At 51.1% G+C, this 20,060-nt stretch overlaps 1 protein-coding gene across 2 annotated transcripts in view; it reads right to left on the bottom strand.

Moving 5' to 3' along the window:
- NUDCD3 (NudC domain containing 3) overlaps window positions 1-20,060 on the bottom strand; it is a 62,243-nt gene that overhangs the window by 40,182 nt on the left and 2,001 nt on the right. For both annotated transcript variants that reach the window (XM_086697183.1, XM_086697182.1), the window contains exon 2: window positions 16,238-16,536. In XM_086697183.1, coding sequence (XP_086553309.1) covers window positions 16,238-16,536 — 299 coding nt within the window. The remainder of the gene's footprint in view (window positions 1-16,237; window positions 16,537-20,060) is intronic.

Here is a 20,060-nt window from a genome sequence, read left to right as displayed (position 1 = left end):
GGAACGAGCAGGTGACAGTGGGGGAAAGGCTCCAAGCCCAGCTCCGGAGCAGGGGGCATGAGGCCCAGCTGGGAGGACAGATGCCTGGTGTCAGGGGCTCCGCTGACACAGAACCACAGCCGGCACAGATCCCCCCCGACCCCAGGTCACCCCAGAGACACGAGACAGCACCGCCACAGAAAGGAGACAGCATTCACAGCACTCCCGGGAACCTGGAACGCATGGCCATGGTTCCCTGAACCCTGAGAAGAGCCGGCTTCCCGGAAAGGAGAGGGCACAGGATCCCACAGGGAGCAGTGACGCCCAGGACACTGCAGCAGGCAGACCACATGCGCCAAGTGACACCGGGGAGGGACACAGACTCAAAAGTATCCACGGCCGTCTTAGAACCACCATGCTCTCTTAAGTCCACACCTTCATGGGTGGGAGCACCATGACCATAAGTGCATCTACAGTTGCACAGGAGCGGCTTCATCACCTGTGTCAAGGAAAGATCATGACAAATTGCAAAGAAATCTACTTTCTAGATGAAATCTACTTTAGGCTTCTCCAGACAAGTGCCCCTCAAGGGGACAGCAGGCTAAATGGGAAAGAAAAGGCCCCGTGGTCCAGCTGATGTGGGAACGCATCACTCTATCCCAGGACCCCCGGGGTAAGGGTGCAGACAGATAACTCACGTCTACACCAGAAAGCTTTAACTCTTGAGTGTCTGCAGGACAGAGGGGCCGACATTCAGTGGGGGCCCAGCCGGGCACGACCCCAGCAACCAGAGAACACATAATGGTCATTACCAGTGTCAGAGGCGCTTTTAATCCTTTTGTCTTGTTTAAATACGTATCTCCGAGTTTCCCCCAATGAGTACGGGTCACTTCTGGAGACCTTGTGGTCATCTGTATAGTCCCCACCCTGCCAGAATTCCAGAAGAAGGCCAGGTCGTGGAGCACAGCCCAGCAGAGTACACTGGGCACCCACCCTGGAGGACACGCAGCATCGAGGTCGATGGGGATGCTCGTGCAAGACATACCGTGGGCAGCAGGGATGCAGATGGCACGGGGGGAGGCCCCGTGTGGGCAGGGGTGTAAGAACCACACCTGCTCACTCAGGCGTGGAGCCCAAAGCTGGTCCAGAATGCAGAACCCGTGGCGAGTGCCCTCACGCATCTCCCAAAAGGCCTCTCCATGGAGAGACGAAGGCAGGGGTCCCAGTAAAGCAGACAGAGCCCCACTGCACCCCCTCTTCCACCACCACGGCCCCTTCAAGTATCTGCAGGCAGCATTTCCAAATTGCCAACAAAAACCTACGTTTCAGGAAAAAGGAAGCTCCAAGGCTGGAGAGCTACCATGGAAACAGATCTAAATAAGGGCTACAGCAGCAAAACCCCAGGCGCTCAAGCAGAGATCCAGAGCAGGGACACGATGCCGGCACAGACAGGCCCGCAGCCGGGACGGGCTGCCAGGCCCGCAGAGTCTCGTCCCAGGACCACGCTCGGCGGAGCCCTTCCCCATGGCCCTGTCATCCCACAGAGGACCCTGTCACCAGAGAGGGCCGTGCTGACCCGCCAGAGAGGGGACCGCACCACATTTGTGGGCCCTCGTGGGGGGTGACTGCTCCCTTTCTTCCTGACTCTGACGCAGGCTCTGCTGCTTTTGTTATTCCGAGAGCCTGGGACCTGTTTTCCTCGGGGGTCCTCCTGTTTAGGGCGCAGGGTGGGCGGTCACCCGGGAGCAGGTCAGGAAGTCCGTCATTGCCACGCCCACCCTGTGCAGTACCCACCATGCCGGGGCACAGGCACTAGGTCACGGCCACAAGAGGAAACGAGGACCCGAAGTCTGCTCTCCTGGGAGAGGGCACAAGCATCAGAAATGACAACCTCCTCCCGTGTTCTGCTTCCCGGGGGCCTCCTGGAAAACGCTCAAGTGTTTCTAGGTCACAGCTAGTCCCACCGCCCACTTACTGCAGAGCGCTGGAGCAGACAAAGCTCTCAGGGAGTCTGACTGCACAGGGACGCTGGCGGGGGGGAGGGGGGGGGGCGGTGTGGACAGAGGGATGGCCCAGGCAGGGCACTGGGACCAGTTGGGGGAGCAACCCAGACCTGTCCCCTGTCCCCCACCCTACAGGTGCCAGGAAGGGAGCATGACACACACACCCCCCCCTTGAAGATGCTATGCAAGCACATGGGGACTTGGGGCCACTGCCGTGGACACCTGAGGGCACTGGCTGCCTTCCTTCCAACGTCCCCTCACCAACCCCCAGACTGCACCTGCTGTCAGCCACACCACACCCCTGCAGCCCCTCGCTGACCCCCCCCCCAGGTTCCGCCCACTGTCAGCCACACCACACCCCTGCAGGGAAGCAGCTCCTTCCCACCCTGCAACACGACGGTGCCGCCCAAGGGAAACAGCACCACTCATACAATCAGGGACCATGACACGCCACCCATCTCCACCGCCTCCGGTCAGCAGACCCCCTGGGCTGGCGCTCCTGAAGAGAGACGAAGGGACCCACACGCTCAGTGCACAAGCACCACTGAGAGAGAGCGGCGGGCCCAGCCAGGTTCCCACGCCCGAGCACTGCCTCACACGCCCCTCGAGTGAGCCAGGAAGCCAACGGCTTCCCCCCAGTGCATGCAGGGAAACAGTGGCCCAGAGGCCAGCGGCTGAGCAACATGGGACTGGCATGTGAATGCATTTTCCTCCAGCCCGCACCATACATTTACAAAAGGGAACATGGGCTGTGATCGGGAAGTGAAAAGCTGAGGACGGTTTCAGCGGGTGACAAAATCCAGACCAGGCAACGAGCATGAACAGGCCTGGCTCCAGCTCCCGGTTCTGGAACTGTGCAGGAGGATCTGCACACCACATGGCGTGACAACACGGACACATGCTCAGAAACTGTGAAAACGTGTCAACAGGACAAGTCCACAGGATGGGGCACCCTGAGCAAAAGAACCAGAGGCGGACACCAGTGAAGACGCGTCCACACAAGCACATGGGCAGCTGAGAGAGCAGGGAGGGGGGAGAAGCTGTTCCACAGGACAGCCCCATGGGCACCTGCACAAGGCAGTCTGGGACCTCAGCAGTAGCTGCTCCGGGGGCCAGGGGAGTGAGGACCAGGGTGGCAGCCGGGCGGGGACCAGGGGCAGTGTGGGAAGGCGGCCTTCAGATGAGCCCTGGGCAGCCCCCACTCACAGAAGACACTGGCATCTGGGGATGTGGGAACTCTCTGTAAGATCTTTGTAACAGGTTTCTCAGCAAATCTAAATAATCTAAAAATACAAAGTGTTTTCAGAGACCTCGAAACAAGCAGCAGGAGAGCACCCGCTGGCCTTGCTCCGCCGCCCCAGACCCAGGCCTCCAGGCCTGGCTCACAGCACGGCCATCCGACAGGGCCTCCTCCGTGGGTCCTCGCGGCAAGGGGCGCGACCAGGCCTCCACACACCCTCTATCAGCACCCCCTGGATGCTCCAAGTCTGCCTGCCACCCACTGTGGGCTTCCAAGAGGATGCCACTTCCAGGAGGACACGTGCAGGCCAGATCGCTCCTGCTCCCGAGGGAAGGCTCACAAGCCTGAGGCCTGTTCAGACGGGCCCCCTGGCGCACCGTCCAGGGCGCTGGCCTGCTGCGGCTCATGCCACCAGGGAGGCTCTCCGGGAAATGCCACAGAGGCTTCCAGGCCCAGCAGGGAGGCTGAAGAACACAGAGTTGCCATAAAAGACAGGAGAAAGAGAGCAGGCGTAAGGCAAGCGCCATTACTCTGAAAACTCGAGGGAAGCCGAGCGTTACTAGGTCATGGCATCCATCAGATGTGCTCAAGCTCAAGGGTTTATCATGTTCTAATGTGACTTTAAACCGGAATCATTCATTCGCTCAACTGGTATGAGTGCCAACTATGTGCCAGGTATGCTCCAGGCGACAGGACACAGAGTGGACAAGACCCACAGAGCCAACAGCAGTACCCTGATTCCAAAACCAGAGGAGACCCCACTAAAAAAGAGAGCTACAGACCGTTATCACTGACAAAGACAGATGCAAAAATTCCCAATAAAATACTAGCAGATGAAATCCAACAGTACATTAAAAAAAATCATTCGCTACCATCACATGGGATTTATTCCCAGGATTCAAGGGTGGTTCACTGTTCACAAATCACATCCTAAGAGCAAGGACAAAAACCATATTATTATTTCAATGAATGCAGAAAAAGCCTTTGACCAAGTACAACATGCGTTCGTTGATAAAAACCCTCAACAAAGTAGATTTAGAGGGAACATAACTCAACATGATAAAGGCCATCGTAGGAAAAACCCTCAGAGAATATCATACTCAGTAGGAAAAAACTGAGAGCTTTTCCCCTAAGTTCAGGAACATGACAGGGATGTCCATGGTCACCACTTCTATTCAACATAGTACTGGAAGTCCTAGCCTCAGCAATCTGACAACACAAAGAAATAAAAGACATCCAATGCAGCGAGGAGAAGTCAAACTTCTTTTTATAGGTGATATGGTACTCTATATAGAAAACCCACAAGACTCGACCAAAAAAACCACTAGAACTGACACATCCAGTAAAATCTCAGAACACAGAATCAACGTACAAAAATCGGTTGCATTTCTATACACTAATAATGAAGCAGCAGAAAGAAAAATTAAGGAAACAATCCCATTTACAATTGCACTGAAAATAATAAAATATCTAGGAATAAACCTAACCAAAGAGGTGAAAGACCTGTACTCTGAAAACCATGAAACACTGATGGAAGAAACTGAAGACAATACTAACACACGGAAAGACATTCCATACTCCTGGATGAGAAGAACAAACACTGTTAAAATGTCCATACTACCCAAAGCAATCTACACGTTTAATGCGATCCCCATCAAAATACCAACAGTGTTTTTCACAGAGCTAGAACAAAACAATCCTAAAACTTGTGTGGAACCACAAAAGACCCCAAAGAGCCAAAGCAATCCTGAAAAAGAAAAACAAAACTGGAGGCAACACAATTCCAGACTTCCAAATTATATTACAAAGCCGTAGTCAGGACAGTGTGGTAGTGGCACAAAAACAGACACACAGAGCAGTGGAACAAAACAGAAAACCAGAAATAAATCCACAATTATACAGTCAATTAATCTTCAACAAAGTGGTAAACTATATATAATTGGAAAAAGTCTCTTCAACAAATGGTGCTGGGAGAACTGCACAGCACCATGCCAAAGAATGAACCAGGACCACTTTCTTACACCATACACAAAAATAAATTCAAAACGATGGAAGATCTAAATGTGAGATAGAAACCATCAAAAGTCTGAAGGAGGGGGGCGCGTAGGTGGCTCAGTTGCTTAAGCATCTGACTCCATTTCAGCTCAGGTCATGATCCCACAGTTTCTGAGTTCAAGGCCTGCACTGAGCTCTCTGCTATCAGCGTGGAGCCTGCTTGGGATTCTCTCTCTGCCCCTTTCCTGCTCACATTTTCTTTCTGTGTCTCAAAATAAATAAATAAACTTAAAAAAAAAAAATCCCAGAGAAGAGCACAGGTAGTAATTTCTCCAACATCAGCCATAGCAACATTTTTTTAGATATGTCCCCTGAGCCATGGGAAATAAAAGCAAAAATGAACTATTGGGACTTCATCAAAATTAAAAGTTTCTGCACAGCAAAGGAATCAATTAAATCTAAAAGAAAACATATAAAATGGGAAGAAATATTTGCAAATAACATCTCAGATAAAGGATTAGTGTCCAAGATATATAAAGAACTTATACAAACCAACACCTCAAAATCAAACAATCTAATTAAAAATAGGCAGAAGACATGAACAGATATTTCCCCAAAGATGACCTCCAGATGGCCAACAGACACATGAAAAGATGCTCAACATCACTCATCATCAAGGAAATACAAATCAAAACCATGATGAAATCCCATGTCACACCTGTCATAATGGCTAGTATCAAAAAGACAAAAAAACATGGTGAGGATGTGCAGGAAAAGGAACCCTCGAGCACTGTTGGTGGGAAGGCAAACTGGTGCGGCCACTCTGGAAGAGAGTATAGAGGTTCCTCAACAAATTAAAAATAGAAATGTGAACCGGTAATTCCACTACTGGGATTTTACCCAAAGACTATGAAAACACTAATTTGAAAAGATATATGCACTCCTATGTTTACTCCAGCATATTTACAATAGCCAAATTATGTGAATAAGCCAAGTATCTATCGATGGATGAACGGATAAAGATGAGATATATATACATGATGGAATATTATTCGGCCATAAAAAAGAATGAAATCTTAACCACTTGCAACAACAGGGATGGATCTAGAGAATATAATGCGAAGCAAAATAAGTCAGAGAAAAACGATTACCATGATTTAACTCATATGTGGAATTTAAGAAATAAAACAAGCAAAAGAAACAGAGAGAGAGACAAACTGAGAAACAGACTCTTAACTACAGAGAACATACTGCTGGCCACCAGAGGGGAAGTCAATGGGGCAGAGGGGAAACTGCTGATGGAGACTAAGGAGGGCACTGGTCATGATGAGCACTGATGATATGTGGAACTGCTGAATCGCTATACCAGGCCAGGCTGCCCCTACACGGCTTTCAGCCCCTCAGACCCAAGGCAGCCCTGGCCCAACCCGAGGCCCCCAGGACCAGCCCCTCTTTTGCTCTTCCCTCAGCAACCATCAGCCCCATCCTTCCAGGTGCGCTGGGCAAATTTCAAGGGTGAGAAAAAATGCAGGAACATTTAAAATTCTAAATGTTAAAAATGTATATAACTTATTACTAAATACAGTTGTTATTAAGAAATAGATACTAACTATTCTGTATTCCTGAACCATGCAGAGGTTAAGGGCGCCAACTGCTCCCTGCAGTGGAAAATCCACCTCTGACTTCTGCCTCTCTAAAACCTTACCTAGTAATAGCCTACCACTGCCTGGAAGCCTCGGTGATAACAGTCAGTTAACACATACTTCGCATGTTCCCTGTGTCATATGCTGCATTTTTACAACGACGTCAGCCAATGAAGACAAAGTCTTACTACACTGACGTTCTACAGGGGAACATAAAACAGGACGAGTAATGAAGACATAGCCTGTTCTCAAACAAAAAGACTCAATAATGTAAAAATGTCGATTACCTCTAATGTAAAACATAAATTTAATGTATTTCAATGAAGATTTCAACAGAATTTTACATGGAAAATTTTTCCAGAAAAGCTGGGGGGTCGGTGGGCAGGGGACAGGGAGATAAACCACTAGTCCACCACGTGCGAAAACGTGTTATAATAAAGTGCTGGTAAACAAAATAGCCTAGTCCTGGCAAACAAATAAAACAAAGCGTTTAATACCTGTGAGTAAACAGAACAGAAAAGGAAAAAAAAACACAGCGACATACACAAAGCCAATCAGAACCCAACATATGTCAGATAAAACAACGCAACAAAGCGAAGAGTGGCCAAGCGGCGGGCCAGGGCCTCGGTGGGCGTCCAGGGTGGGTCAGGTGCCACCGAGAGCCTGGCAGTAGGAAAACTGGTACTCTCTCTGGGGCCAATACGGCAATACCCGTCACAGTTACACACACTGCACCCTCTGACCCAGTAACTCCTGTCCCGGGAATTCATCCAACAGATATTCATACACATTTTCCAAGAAACACGCACAGCGTATTCATTGCAGCATCATCGGTGACGGCAGCAGACCAGAAACCACCTAATTACACTCCCCACGGGGGCCCTGGTTAGTGACGCTACACCCACCAGGTGGAATACTTGAAGGCAGTCAGGAGAAAACCTGGCAACAGAGTCACCTGGAAAGCTCCTGAAAATCGCAACCCATGCTTCCCCCCCACCTTTCCCACCAAGGGCAATTCAATCAGATCAGTAGGGGTGGGTCCAGGAGTCAGCTTTTAAAGCCCCAAATACAAGTGATTTCAAGGACAAGCTGGGGAGCGGGGAGGGCTACACGACAGCAGGGCTGTGGGCTGTGTAGTGGAACACTGCCCTCCCCACCAAAGGCAAACCCAGGTTCTGCTCATCTCCAACGCAGCCCCAGCTCGGGCGGGTCCTTACCTGCGTGACGTGGGGGCCGTGAGGACACAACAGAGCCCCCAAGCGAGAAGAGTGCCTGGCAGCAGGGAGACCCCAGCACGCTTGCAGGTGAAACAGAAAGTCCACACGCAGCACAGCATATGTGATGAGGGACACAACACAGACATATGTATACACGTAAACGTAAAAAATAAAAGTTGTAGAGAACATGCGCATTTCACAAAAGAAAGTATGGACGATGGTTCCTATTAGGGAGAACTCATTTCCACTACACACTCTTGTAACTTTCCAAAATGTTCACCCAAAACGTAACTGCCAATTTACTTCACCCTATAACAATCAGTTAGCGGGAAACAACATACCAACAACCTGTTTGCTATTTTTAGGTGCACTCTTTGCCCAACATGGGGCTTGAACCCATGACCCCGAGATCAAGAGCTAAGTTCTCCACCAACTGAGCCAGCTGAGTGCCCTGATTCTTTTTTTTTTTTTTTTTTTTAACAAATCAACTGTGAGAAAATAAAATAAGTAGGTCAGCTACAAATGGTATGTGGCTGGAGCCTTATTTACAGATTTAAACAAATCTTTATTATTAAAGTAGGGCATAGAAGAAAGCTGGAAATTTAAACGCTAGTTGAAAATATTGACAGGGGCGCCTGGGTGGCTCAGTGGGTTAAGCGGCCGACTTCAGCTCAGGTCATGATCTCGTGGTCCGTGAGTTCGAGCCCCGCGTCGGGCTCTGTGCTGACAGCTCAGAGTCTGGAGCCTGTTTCAGATTCTGTGTCTCCCTCTCTCTGACCCTCCCCTGTTCATGCTCTGTCTCTCCCTGTCTCAAAAATAAATAAAACGGTAAAAAAAAAATTAAAAAAAAAAACCAAACTATTCTTAAAAAAAAAAAAAAAAAGGAAAAAAGAAAATATTGACAGATGAAGTGGAATTTGCTTTTTGTTGTTTTCATTTATTTTGTGAGCAAGAGCACGCGCGCCAGCAGGGGAGGGGCAAGGGAGGAGAGAGAGAGAATCCTGAGCAGGCTCCAAGCTCAGCACAGAGCCCAATGCGGAGCTCAATCCCCTGACTGCAAGATCACAACCTGAGCTGAGATCAAAAGAATTGGACACATAAGGGACTGAGATACCCAGGTGCCCCAGAATTTGTTTTAAAATGACTCCACAGGGGGCCGTGTCAGGTGCCGAGGCTGGTGGCCGGCAACAAGTGTGTGTGGGTTCCTTATGACACGCTGTCTGCTCTCCTCCGTGTTTAAATTCTACCTGATGCGTTCTTGGCAAGGTGCATATATTTCCTTTTCAATGAAAAAAAAAAGCAGCTAGCATAAAACGTTACATTCTTTAATGTTCTAGAAATATGTTTAACTACAAGCTGGTTGTTTTACTTCTGAAAAGTATTTCTCAGATCTGGTAATAGCTGCTTTTTTTCTTTTTTCTTTTTATTTATTTTTGAGAGAGAGAGAGAGACAGAGCACAGGCAGGGGAGGAGCAGAGAGGGAGACACAGAATCCGAAGCAGGCTCCAGGCTCTGAGCTGTCAGCACAGAGCCTAACACAGGGCTTGAACTCACAAGCTGTGAGATCATGACCTGAACCGAAGTCTGGCGCTCAACTGACTGAGCCACCCAAGTGCCCCAGCTACTTTTTTCTTAACACAGCAAAGCAAACACATCCAAGTTCAGGCCTTGGAGAGCACCAAATACTTAAGGCTTCGAGTCCCGCTGATGCTGGCCCTGCCTTCTAACCACAAGGTTTTAAGCAAATCTTCGGCACTTACATCCCAATCCCTCTATCTGTAAAAATCAGCAGACTTCCAGGGGGATGAGCTCCCCGGGTTTCCACACGCCTCCCCCCAACACACAGATGCGCTCCCCCTGGCCTCCACCTCACAGGCCAGGATGCAAGGTCACTTTTCCCACACAGTTTCAGTACCCAACGCACTCAGTACAAGTCACTGTTCTAAGATGTACAGGCCAACCTCTTCTAAAGATGAAGCCAGTAAGCTATAAATTAACTGCAAAACAAAGACAAAACTGCAGCTTCTAGAAAGAAAAAAAGTACTTGTAACCAACAACCTGAATCAGACTCTCTGGATTTGGAGAACTCATACCCTGTGGAGGGCACGTGAGGGGGGCTCGGAGAAGGGGCAGTTTCAGAGCAAATGGTTGGAGGACGACAGCAGCGTCCACCCCAGATGGGCCGGAGAGAGAGACGGGTGGCTCATGTGAGAGAAGGAATACTGTTCGCAGAAGCTCGTGCCCGCTCACTATGTGCGGGGATCCGCGTTCAGCAGGTGTGATGCAGCCAACGGGGCGGCTACACGGGGTGGTGTTGTGGGGTGGTGTTGTGGGGTGGTGTTCTGGCATGTCCATGTGACTCTGGCAAGGGGCCTCCTGCCACGGGCACCCGGAGAGGCCAGGGCCAACAGACAAAGGACCCGTTTAGAGACAAAGCCAAGAAGCCAGCTCATCAGGAGTGGATGCCCCGGCAGGAAGCAGCACCCCTAGGGCACGGGACCACGGGAGACACGCTATGAAACCGAGTCAGTACACCTGTCGGGCTCAGCTCACATGTCCAGCAGGCTGCTGCCCCAACGCTGAAACACGGCGGAACCACCAGCGTTGAGTGGACCGTGAGGTGAGGACAGACGGCCAGGAGGCTCTGCTGAGTGTGGGCGTGGACGGGAGCACGGAGGAACAGGGGGCTGCGCCCGGGTCTGGGGGCAGCCAAACCGGGACAGAAACAAAGCAACTGCCAAGAGTGCCGCTAGGAAACCTGAAAGCTCTCCTCCAAATGACTCCGTCCCCATCCCAGGAAGCACCTGGATCTGTCCCACAGCAGGACACAAGGGCCATGCCACCAAAACCAGGGACCGCAGCAAGCAGCTGTCCAGCGCACCACACTCTTCCAGGAGACCCCCTCCCCCCCACCCCCCGCCACTCAGTGGAGTGCTTCCTGCGCAGGGAAGGATGGCCTGGATGCTCCCGGGGCACACACCACCCTCAACATGGGCAGCCTGGAAGCACCCTGTCCCTCATCCAGGCACAGCTCTAAGGGCAGAGACACTATTTCCAAGTGATCATTTACTCCCTGATAATTATTCCTTTATTTTCTTCTCTTTTAAAGAGTTCTGTTTGTGACTTCTAAAGGCAAAAGCCAGACAAGGCACAGCCTCTGCGGATTCCAGTAGGCTCGCCAGCACCAGCCAAAGCAACCATCACTGCATTACCTACAGCGCCACCTGCTGGCCAAGAGGGGGGCTGCAGGAGACCCCAGACCCGGAATGCAAGAGGGGAGACCCCCAAGGCTCCGAGAGGGGCCTCAGAGGCCTTTGATGCTACTGGAATTCAGCCCCTGTCCTTTCACAGCACCAGTGATGCGGGCGGCATTTCTGAAAGCTGCCCAGCACCCCGGGAGTCCTCCGAACCCAGGGCACAGGGCCACGCACGGGGCAAACGCCAGGACTCAGGCAGTACCTCCTCCAGTCTTTACTGTGGACGCTCCTTGCAGACACAGACATGTTCTCAATGCTAAGCTGCTGTGTGCACAGGGACATCTGCGCGCCCAAACGTCCTCTCTCCGCTAAAGAACAAAACTAAGCACTTTAAGCAGCGGGGAGGGGCATTCCTGAACTTCACTGGAAAAGTCCTGACAATGACAGCAGGGCAGCATCGAGAATGAAATTCACAGCCACGGGAAAATTAGATCCAATTCAAGTTTCCCTCAAATAACCCCTCATTCACCAAAAAAACCCCATATGTGTGGCTTTAAGATAAAAATCAGTATGCAATTACAGACAAATAAAAACATAGACTGCAAAAATTGGGAGGAAGAAAACAGACCCATGGAGATGCCTGGCTGGCTCAGTTGGTTAAGCATCTGACTTTGGCTCAGGTCATGATCTCACAGCTTGTGTGTCGGGCTCTGTGCTGACAGCTCAGAGCCTGGAGCCTGCTTCGGATTCTGTGTCTCCCTCTCTCTCTGCCCCTCCCCTTCTCATGCTCTGCCTCTCTTTCTCAAAAATAAACAAACATTAAAAAAAAATTAAAAAAAGAACAGACCCGTGGTTGGCATAGGTCCAGATGGGGGACTGGGTGGGACCCTGTCTGAAGCACGATGGCGCTCACAAGACCACACCTGCAGAAGTCAGTAACTACTGCCAACGAGCAAACTGTGCTGCAGGGTGAACTACATCACAGCAAGACAAAACATCCCTCTACCATCCACAACCAATAGCTGATGACAAACATACACACATAAGGCACAAAGATATAGGTTTTCACTCTCTTACTTGGTTTTTCCCTGGTGCCTATGCTGAATCTGTTTAATTCAGTAAGTGTATATGTGACTTTCCTGTCCAACGAGAGAAGGGAGAGTCTCCCGTCAACACTGCCAATCCGGGCAGGACTGCCAGCACACGGGTGGCAAACAGGAGGAGCAGAAATCAGCCAGCTCAGACCCAAAGTGCAGGTGACTTGCTTGTGAACAGACGGCCCACACTGGGCAGGGCCCCTGTGTCATTACACTACTCAGCACAACCCCAGAGAGCTACAGTTTATAGGACAAGCGATCTTGAGCACTGACCGGAAGGACGTGGGGTGCCACTAACGGCAGAACCGGGAAAGGGTGGCTTTCCATTCCTTCCCCAGGACTGCCGCAGCCCTGCGGCTCCGCTCCAATGAGAGACGTGGGAGCCACAACTTCCTGATCCGCTCACGGAAAGCCAGTTAGGACCTGAAGGCAAAGAAGGTGCCCATCCTTGGAAGGGTTGGTCCTGCGGCACGAGGCCAAGGATCCCGGAACACACCCCAGTCTTCACTCTGTACCCACACTGGTGCGCAACTCGCACAACTCAGGCTGATTCCAGCCCAGAATACAACTTGTAGGTTCGAGAACAGAAAAATAGGGTCTCAACATGTGAATGAAGCAGCCATTCGAACCCTAACCCACAAATTAAAAACAAATCCCCTTTTAAAAAAGCTTTTTGAATTATTTTTAAAAATGAGATAAAAAATTTAGTAAAACAAAACGTATGCTCATTGTAGGAAACTTAGAAGATACGGTAAGGGGGGAAAGATGATAATAAAAACCCAAACCACCACTCTCTGATAACCAGGACTCACCATTTATCCCCTCGAAGGCTGTGTTCTCTGCGTGCGTATAACTTCACGGTTTTCAAATTCGGCATCACACTGAAAACTGCTTTTCTCACATAACATCATACAACAGGAGTATCTGTGTGCAGCAGGGTTCATCCACAAAGACACGACCAGTAGCACGCCATGCAGACACTCGGAGAGTCCCGCGAGGAACGGGCTCATGTAGCTGTGGTGGCTGGCAGGCCACAAGCGGGCTCTCTGGGAATGGGGCAAAGCTGTTCCACGGTGTGAATGTCTCCTGCTTCAGGGAAGCCTCTGCCCTGCTTCCAGTGCGCTTCACCTCACTGATAAGACCCACTCAGGTCACCAAGGATGATGTCCCTCACCTGGAGTCCAGTGGTTACGGGCGCCGGTGACCTCCACAGAATGCCCCACAGCGACCCCTGGGATGGGGCCCACCAGGCCACCACGTAAAATGGGCCATCACGACACCCACATTGGTCACCTTTTTTAAGACAGTCTATAAACATGAGTAACTCTGTACGCTCAGTCTTCCGTCTGATACCCAAACATTTTATGCAAAGACCACAGAAAGCAGGCAGCTACACACAGAAAAACTCAGAAAACTGCCCAGGGTCCCTCTGAGTCTTTGCCAAACAGTCAACTGTCCCCACATGAGCGCAACCCCAACAGGGAGGGACACAGCTTCTGGGAAACAGGCGCCCCTGGAGTGCGATCCCGACAGGGACTGAGATAGCCCTGGAATAAGAGATGCTCTAGACACATCCCCAACAAAGCTGAAAAACATGCTTCTGAAAAATCATACTAATCTGTGATAAATAACTGTGAGGACAGGGGCGGCTGGGTAGCTCGGTTAATGGTCCTGGACTCTGTTTCAGCTCAGGTCACAATCTCATGGTTCGTGGGATGGAGCCCTGAGTCAGAGCCTTGCATCAGAGCCTGCTTGGGATTCTTTCCTTATCTCTCTCTCAAGTAAATAAACCTAAAAAAAAAAAAAAAAAAAATGAGAACAAAACTTGGCACTCTTTAAAGGAAGAAAACAAAATCCAGAGATGTAGCTACATAACATCAACAATGTCAGGCATCCAGTAAAAAATTACCAGATATGTCAAGAAGCGGGAAAATGTAATCCCAAATCAGGAGAAAGCAATAGCAAACAGCCAATAACAAACCAAGAAATCAGAGATGATGAAATTGGCAGATAAAGGCTTTACACAGCTATCATGTTTATGAGATATGGAATGTGTTTAGAGAAAAACAATGAAGGTAGAGATCGAGGCCATAAAAAAGAATGAATAGGAATTTGGAGAGCTGGAAAATAAAAAGCGTGCTGATGAATTTAACTGAAGGTTAGACACTAAAAAGGAGAAACGAGTAAATGTGAAGACAGGGAGTTAGACACTGTTCCAAAGGAGGCACTAAGGATCTCAGAAGGGTGTAAATGCAACAGAGGCAAAAGGCAGCTGAGAAACCCCCAGGGTACAAACACGGAGAACACCACACCGCAGGAGGTTGTAATCAGATCCTGAAACTAGTGATAAATATCTTAAAAGCACCTGGGAGAGGGGACCCACCAAGGGGAACAGAGAATACTCACTCACTTCTCATCACAAGACAACAAAATAATGAAACGACATTCTTTAAAACACTGAAGAAAAAAAGTTATCTGGAATTCTACAGACCACAAAAGTATTCTCAGAAATCAGCATCAAAGAAAGACATTTGCAAACCAATAAAAGCTGACGGAATTCATCTCCAGCAGATTTGCACTACAGGAAACGTTAGAGGAGGAAGGAAACGGCAAGACCTGGTGACTCTCTGCCAAGACCCCTCCACTTCCAGGCCCCATTTTGCCCCCTTTTCTTTTTTTTTTAAATTTTTTAAGTGTTTATTATTGAGAGACCGTCAGAAATAGAGCACGAGCATGGGAGGGGCAGAGAGAGGAGGAGACACAGAATCCGAAGCAGGCTCCAGGCTCCGAGCTGTCAGCACAGAGCCCAACGCAGGGCTCGAACCCACAAACCGCAAGACCATGACCTGAGCTGAAGTCAGATGCTTAACTGACTGAGCCACCCAGGCACCCCCCATCTTGCCCCTTTCTGACCCAAGATCCACCTGCAAGAACTGCTCGTCTTCATCAACAGGCTTGCCCCGAGAACTGCTGACCGTGAGCCCCCCTACCTAGTACGGCTGTCATGACCCCGTAGTCTCGCCCACCTAATCTCATGGAACGAACCCTCCCTACCCTACATTTTGTGTCGCCGCAGGCTGTCTGCTTTGCTTGTCACCGTTACCAAAGAGCTCCATTCACAGACCCTCTCACTTGCAGCAGAGAGTGCGACGAGAGGGAAGAGCATGGAGCAGTTACGGGGGAGAAGGGACAGAGGTGGAGAGCGGACTGTGCTAGAAGAGAGGAGGCCAGAAGCAGCCGTTGCCACCACCTCGCTTGCACACAAGGAGGTGCCAGATCTTCACACGGTGTAGCCCTGCTCAGCGCCAGGAAATAGAGCCCCTGGAAAGGGAGGAGAGTATGGCCCCAGGCACGGGGGGATTCCAGCATGGCCACACACAGGCTGCAAGACCCCAGGCTCAAGTGACAGTCACAGAGGACTTCGAGGCAGGTGCTGCATTATCACCTCTGCTCCACAGGGGAGAAAGCTGACACACAGGTTGGCTACTTGCCAACCACCCCATTCACGACATGGCCATCTCCCAGGGGACTCCAGGTACACAGTGGGCACATGTCCCCACAGCACCAAGACACAGCCTCCACACAGGCGGGCGGGTTGAATCAGGGAGCCCGGTGCTCTCATTCCGGCTCTAGCTCTCACCCGGCTGCACAAGTGGGGTGGATCACGGCCCCGCCTTATGGGGAGGACAAGAGGATGAGGACAGAAGCAGATTGGCCTCCTGCCCCATATGGGCACACTACTGGGACGCACCACAGCTTGGGACCTAAACGTGGAGAGTCGGTGTGGTACCAAGCAGGAACCAGGGACGACCATGCCACCCACCGGATGTCGAGCAAGAAAGAAACCGCAAAGGAGGAATTCTTACCTGGGAAGGGCTGGTGGCCCTTTCGCAGCCTCCGTGGCACCTGCACACGCTCCCGCAGGCTCTGCCTCCACCGAGCTGGGGGCCACCGCCGGCTCAGCGTCCCGGGGTCCCGGTGGTCCTGGAGGCCCGGGGTCTGTGCTGGGGCCGACCTCCACCTCCTGCCCCGCGGCCGGCACTGGCTCCTGCTCGGCTGCGGCCACCGCGGCCTCCTCCACCTCCTTCCTCCTGGCCTTCTCCTCCAGCTCCTTCCTCCTCTTCTCGTCATCCTGGCGCGCCATGTGCTCAAAGGCTGTGAACACCTACAATCAAACAGCAAACTGGCCGTGAGTTTCCCGACCGGTACTGAGCCACACATGCCATGCAAAGGTGGTCAAACGTGGTAAGTAGAGAATGGAAAACTAGTAGACCACAGACGTGCTCCCCCTGACAAAACGCAAACGCACTTCAACTTCACCAGGAGCTGCCGTGAAGGAATCTCTAACAGGAGTTCCAAATGCGCAGAAGGGAAACCAGGTAAGCCAACGCTCATGGCACCTATGCGCCCACCGGCTAACTTCTGGGTCTAAAGGACACGTAACTAAATGGTCTCACCTGTCCTTAGTTCTTTTTACAGCCCCCGGTGAGACCTGCTTGCCACGGGAAGAAGACACCGTCCTGGTAGCAAGAGCTGTAAAGACGCCAACAATTCAGACTCGAGAAGAGAAAACAGGAAATCAAGTTGAACCCACTCAGTACAGCAGAGTCACCAGACAGCTGCCGTCTTCCCACAACGCACAGGTGGAAGGGGTGTGGCTCTTAAAAAACGTGGGAATTTCATCCCCCAGATAGCCATGCCGTGTCTACAACGAACAAGGAACACAAAAAATCCAAGTAACAGCTCCTACCCTCTACGAACTCAACATTCTGGTATGAGGACCAGCCCCTACTCTTTTCTGGGACGGTCACACCCACACAAGCGCTCGGACTCTCCACCTGAAGAGCACACAAGAAACATGGCATTTCGTATGCACCTTTCAAGGGCGCACACAACTTCCAACATGGCTAGCACAGACCCGTCCATGACAGCGCCACTGGGAGAGACCGTGAGGAACCGCTGCGGTACCTCGCTGTGGGCGCACAGATGCTCGCTGCAGGTCCCAGAAATCTAGGAAGTTCCTTGGAAGGAAGGGGCTCGGGTAGACCTTGAAGAAAAGGAACGTGTTACCCTGGGGGCTACAAGGGGCAAGACCAGAGCTCCGAGGGGTGGGGCCATGGGGGGGGGTTGCTCCTCTGGCAACTGGAGGCGGGAAGACTGGGAGAGCCTCCCTGGGAGGTTGGAGGGGCCCAGCTAGTAGCCCTGCTCCCCACAGGTCCACACAGAAGCCTCAGTCGTAGCTGCCACAACCTGGGAGCAACCAGAATGTCCCTCAGCAGGTGAATGGATACCACATGGCGGTCTGTCCAGACAGTGGAGTATTACTCAGCACTAGGAAGAAATGAGCTATGGAGCCGTAAAGAGACGAGAAGGAAACTTAAATCATATCACCAAGTGAAAGATACCAATCAAAAAAGCCCATACATGTTCTGTAGGATTCCAACTCTATGACATTCTGGAAAAGACAAAACCACAGGACAGTAAAAAGTTCAGTGGTTGCCACGAACGAGGCAGGAGGGAGGAATGAGTGGAACATGGCAGATTTTCCTGGCATGAAAAATACTCTGTGTGACAGACACCAGTTAAACACTTGTCCCTACCTCATAAAATGACATCACTAAGACTGAACCCTAAAGCCAACTATGGTTTGGGTAGTCTGACACGAAACACAGGTGCATCGACTGTACCACAGGCACCATCTGGTGGGGATGCAGGTAATGGGGGAGGCTGAGGGGACAGGAGGTACATGGGAAACCTCTGTACTTTCCCCTTCAATTTGCCTTGAACCTAAAACTGCTCTTGCAGAATGGTCAGAAGCAGGTCGGAGTCCCTTTCCAAAGGACAGGAATGCAGACATACGTTAAATAATCATGTTCCACATTCCATGTGCTGAGCAGGAAGACAAAACAAAAGGTCTCTAACTAACTACTGAACTATGCCAAATGCTTTCGGATTCCCCAAAACCTTCCCAAAGATGCTGTGAGGAAGACAGCACTGACATTTCCAACATGAGGAAACACTAAGCTCAGAGGAGGTAAGTGTCTTGTCTGAGTCCTGCAGGCGAAAGAGAAAAATAAAAATATTACAAGAACACTGACGTCAAAAGGCCACGTCGGCAGAAAGAAGCAAAACCCTAAAGCTGAAACAAGGCAACAATTCCAGACCCATTTCTACTCCTTCAGAGAACCTGAGCCTGACAACATTTCACACCCGTGCTTGCAACACCTGACTTCACCCTCACAGCCATACAGCCCCGGACACCCGAGACCCTCATCCTAACTTCACAAAAAAAAGGAACAGCAAGGACTCTGTCTCCTCACCCCCCGGGACCTCCCCGGCCCCTGGGCCTGGTACTCCTCGCTGCATCCACCACCTCTGCTGACTCAGCCCCCTACCTCCTCTAACCTGCCACCCGCCTCCCCTGTCCTTGGCTCCGGTCGTTACAGACCCAGGTGCCTGCTGTACGACCACAGCACCATGGAGCTGGAGGAGAGGTCTGTGACCTCCAATCCACTTCTCTACTGACAGAGAGGAGACGACCCTCCCAGCAGGTCCGGTGAGGACAAGTGGGGAGGCTCTCCTGATTCTGGGGCAAGAGACCTTCTACTAAGCAGGCTTCTCAAACTGGACCCAAGAAAAGCAAAAAGTATCAAATGAATGAAGTGTCACTGTAAACTATTTTGTTCTTAAAACACATAAAAGGGACATCTGGGTGGCTCAGTCAGTTGAGTGTCCGACTCTTGATCTTGGCTCAGGTCATGACCTCAGGGTTCGTGGGATGGAGCCCCACATAGGGCTCTGTGCTGACAGCGCAGAGTCGGCTTGGGATTCTCTCCCTCTCTCCCTCTCACACGCATGCTAAGTAAATAAACAAACAAACAAAAAATACACTAAAATATCACGGCAAGGAATACAACTTGCACGTGCATCTTTCCTGCTGAAGGTCGTCCCTCAAGCTCTGCACCCAGGCTGGCCAAGCCCTTAGAATTAGGAGAAAGAATCGTGCATCACACCAACAGTCCAACCTCAATATATCAGGACACTTTCAAGTTCCAGAATGGAGCACCCCAGCACTCCCATCTGAGCCCTGCTTGCCTATGTTCAGGACAGACTCCAACCACCCACCTGAGGTGGGTCTCTTGCCCACCTCAGGAAGGGGTCTCTTGCCATCAAGTCAGGTGCAGGGAAGAAAACCCCTAAGAGGCAAACGAGCAGGGATGGGGGGTCAGGAGGACACAACACCAGGAAGGAACACCGTGCCACAGCAAGTTACTCAGTGGGACTCGGCATCTTAATGTCCCACCCACAACGGAACTCCCGTCCAACACTGAACTCACGAGTCTCCTGCCAAATGCCTCTGTGGCCAGAACAGTCCCCCCAGGATTCACCCCCACCCACCCAACAAAATGCCCTGGGAACATCTGCTTCTTCAGAGTCCCTAAGGCATTGCTGACTGCTGGGAACAAACTGCAGAAACACCGCTCCTCTTAACCATCACTAGGAAGTGTCCCCTGGGTACTGCCCTGCCCACTTCCTCCCCTCCCTTACTGCTGCTCAGGCAGCCTCCTGCTTCTCCCATCCCTTCACTGGGGACACCCCTCAAAATACTGCCCTCCACCTTCGGCTCTTCTCTTCCCCTCAAACCACTCTGGTTCCTCCATTCCGTGGTTCCAGAGCCTGCCAGCAGGG

The sequence above is a fragment of the Puma concolor genome, chromosome A2, assembly GCF_028749965.1.
Source record: "Puma concolor isolate L17-30 chromosome A2, mPumCon1.1.hap2, whole genome shotgun sequence".
In the NCBI taxonomy this organism is placed as follows: Eukaryota; Metazoa; Chordata; class Mammalia; order Carnivora; family Felidae; genus Puma; species Puma concolor.
Note: the sequence above shows the minus strand (reverse complement) of the source record. Positions and strands in the feature narration are given on the sequence as shown.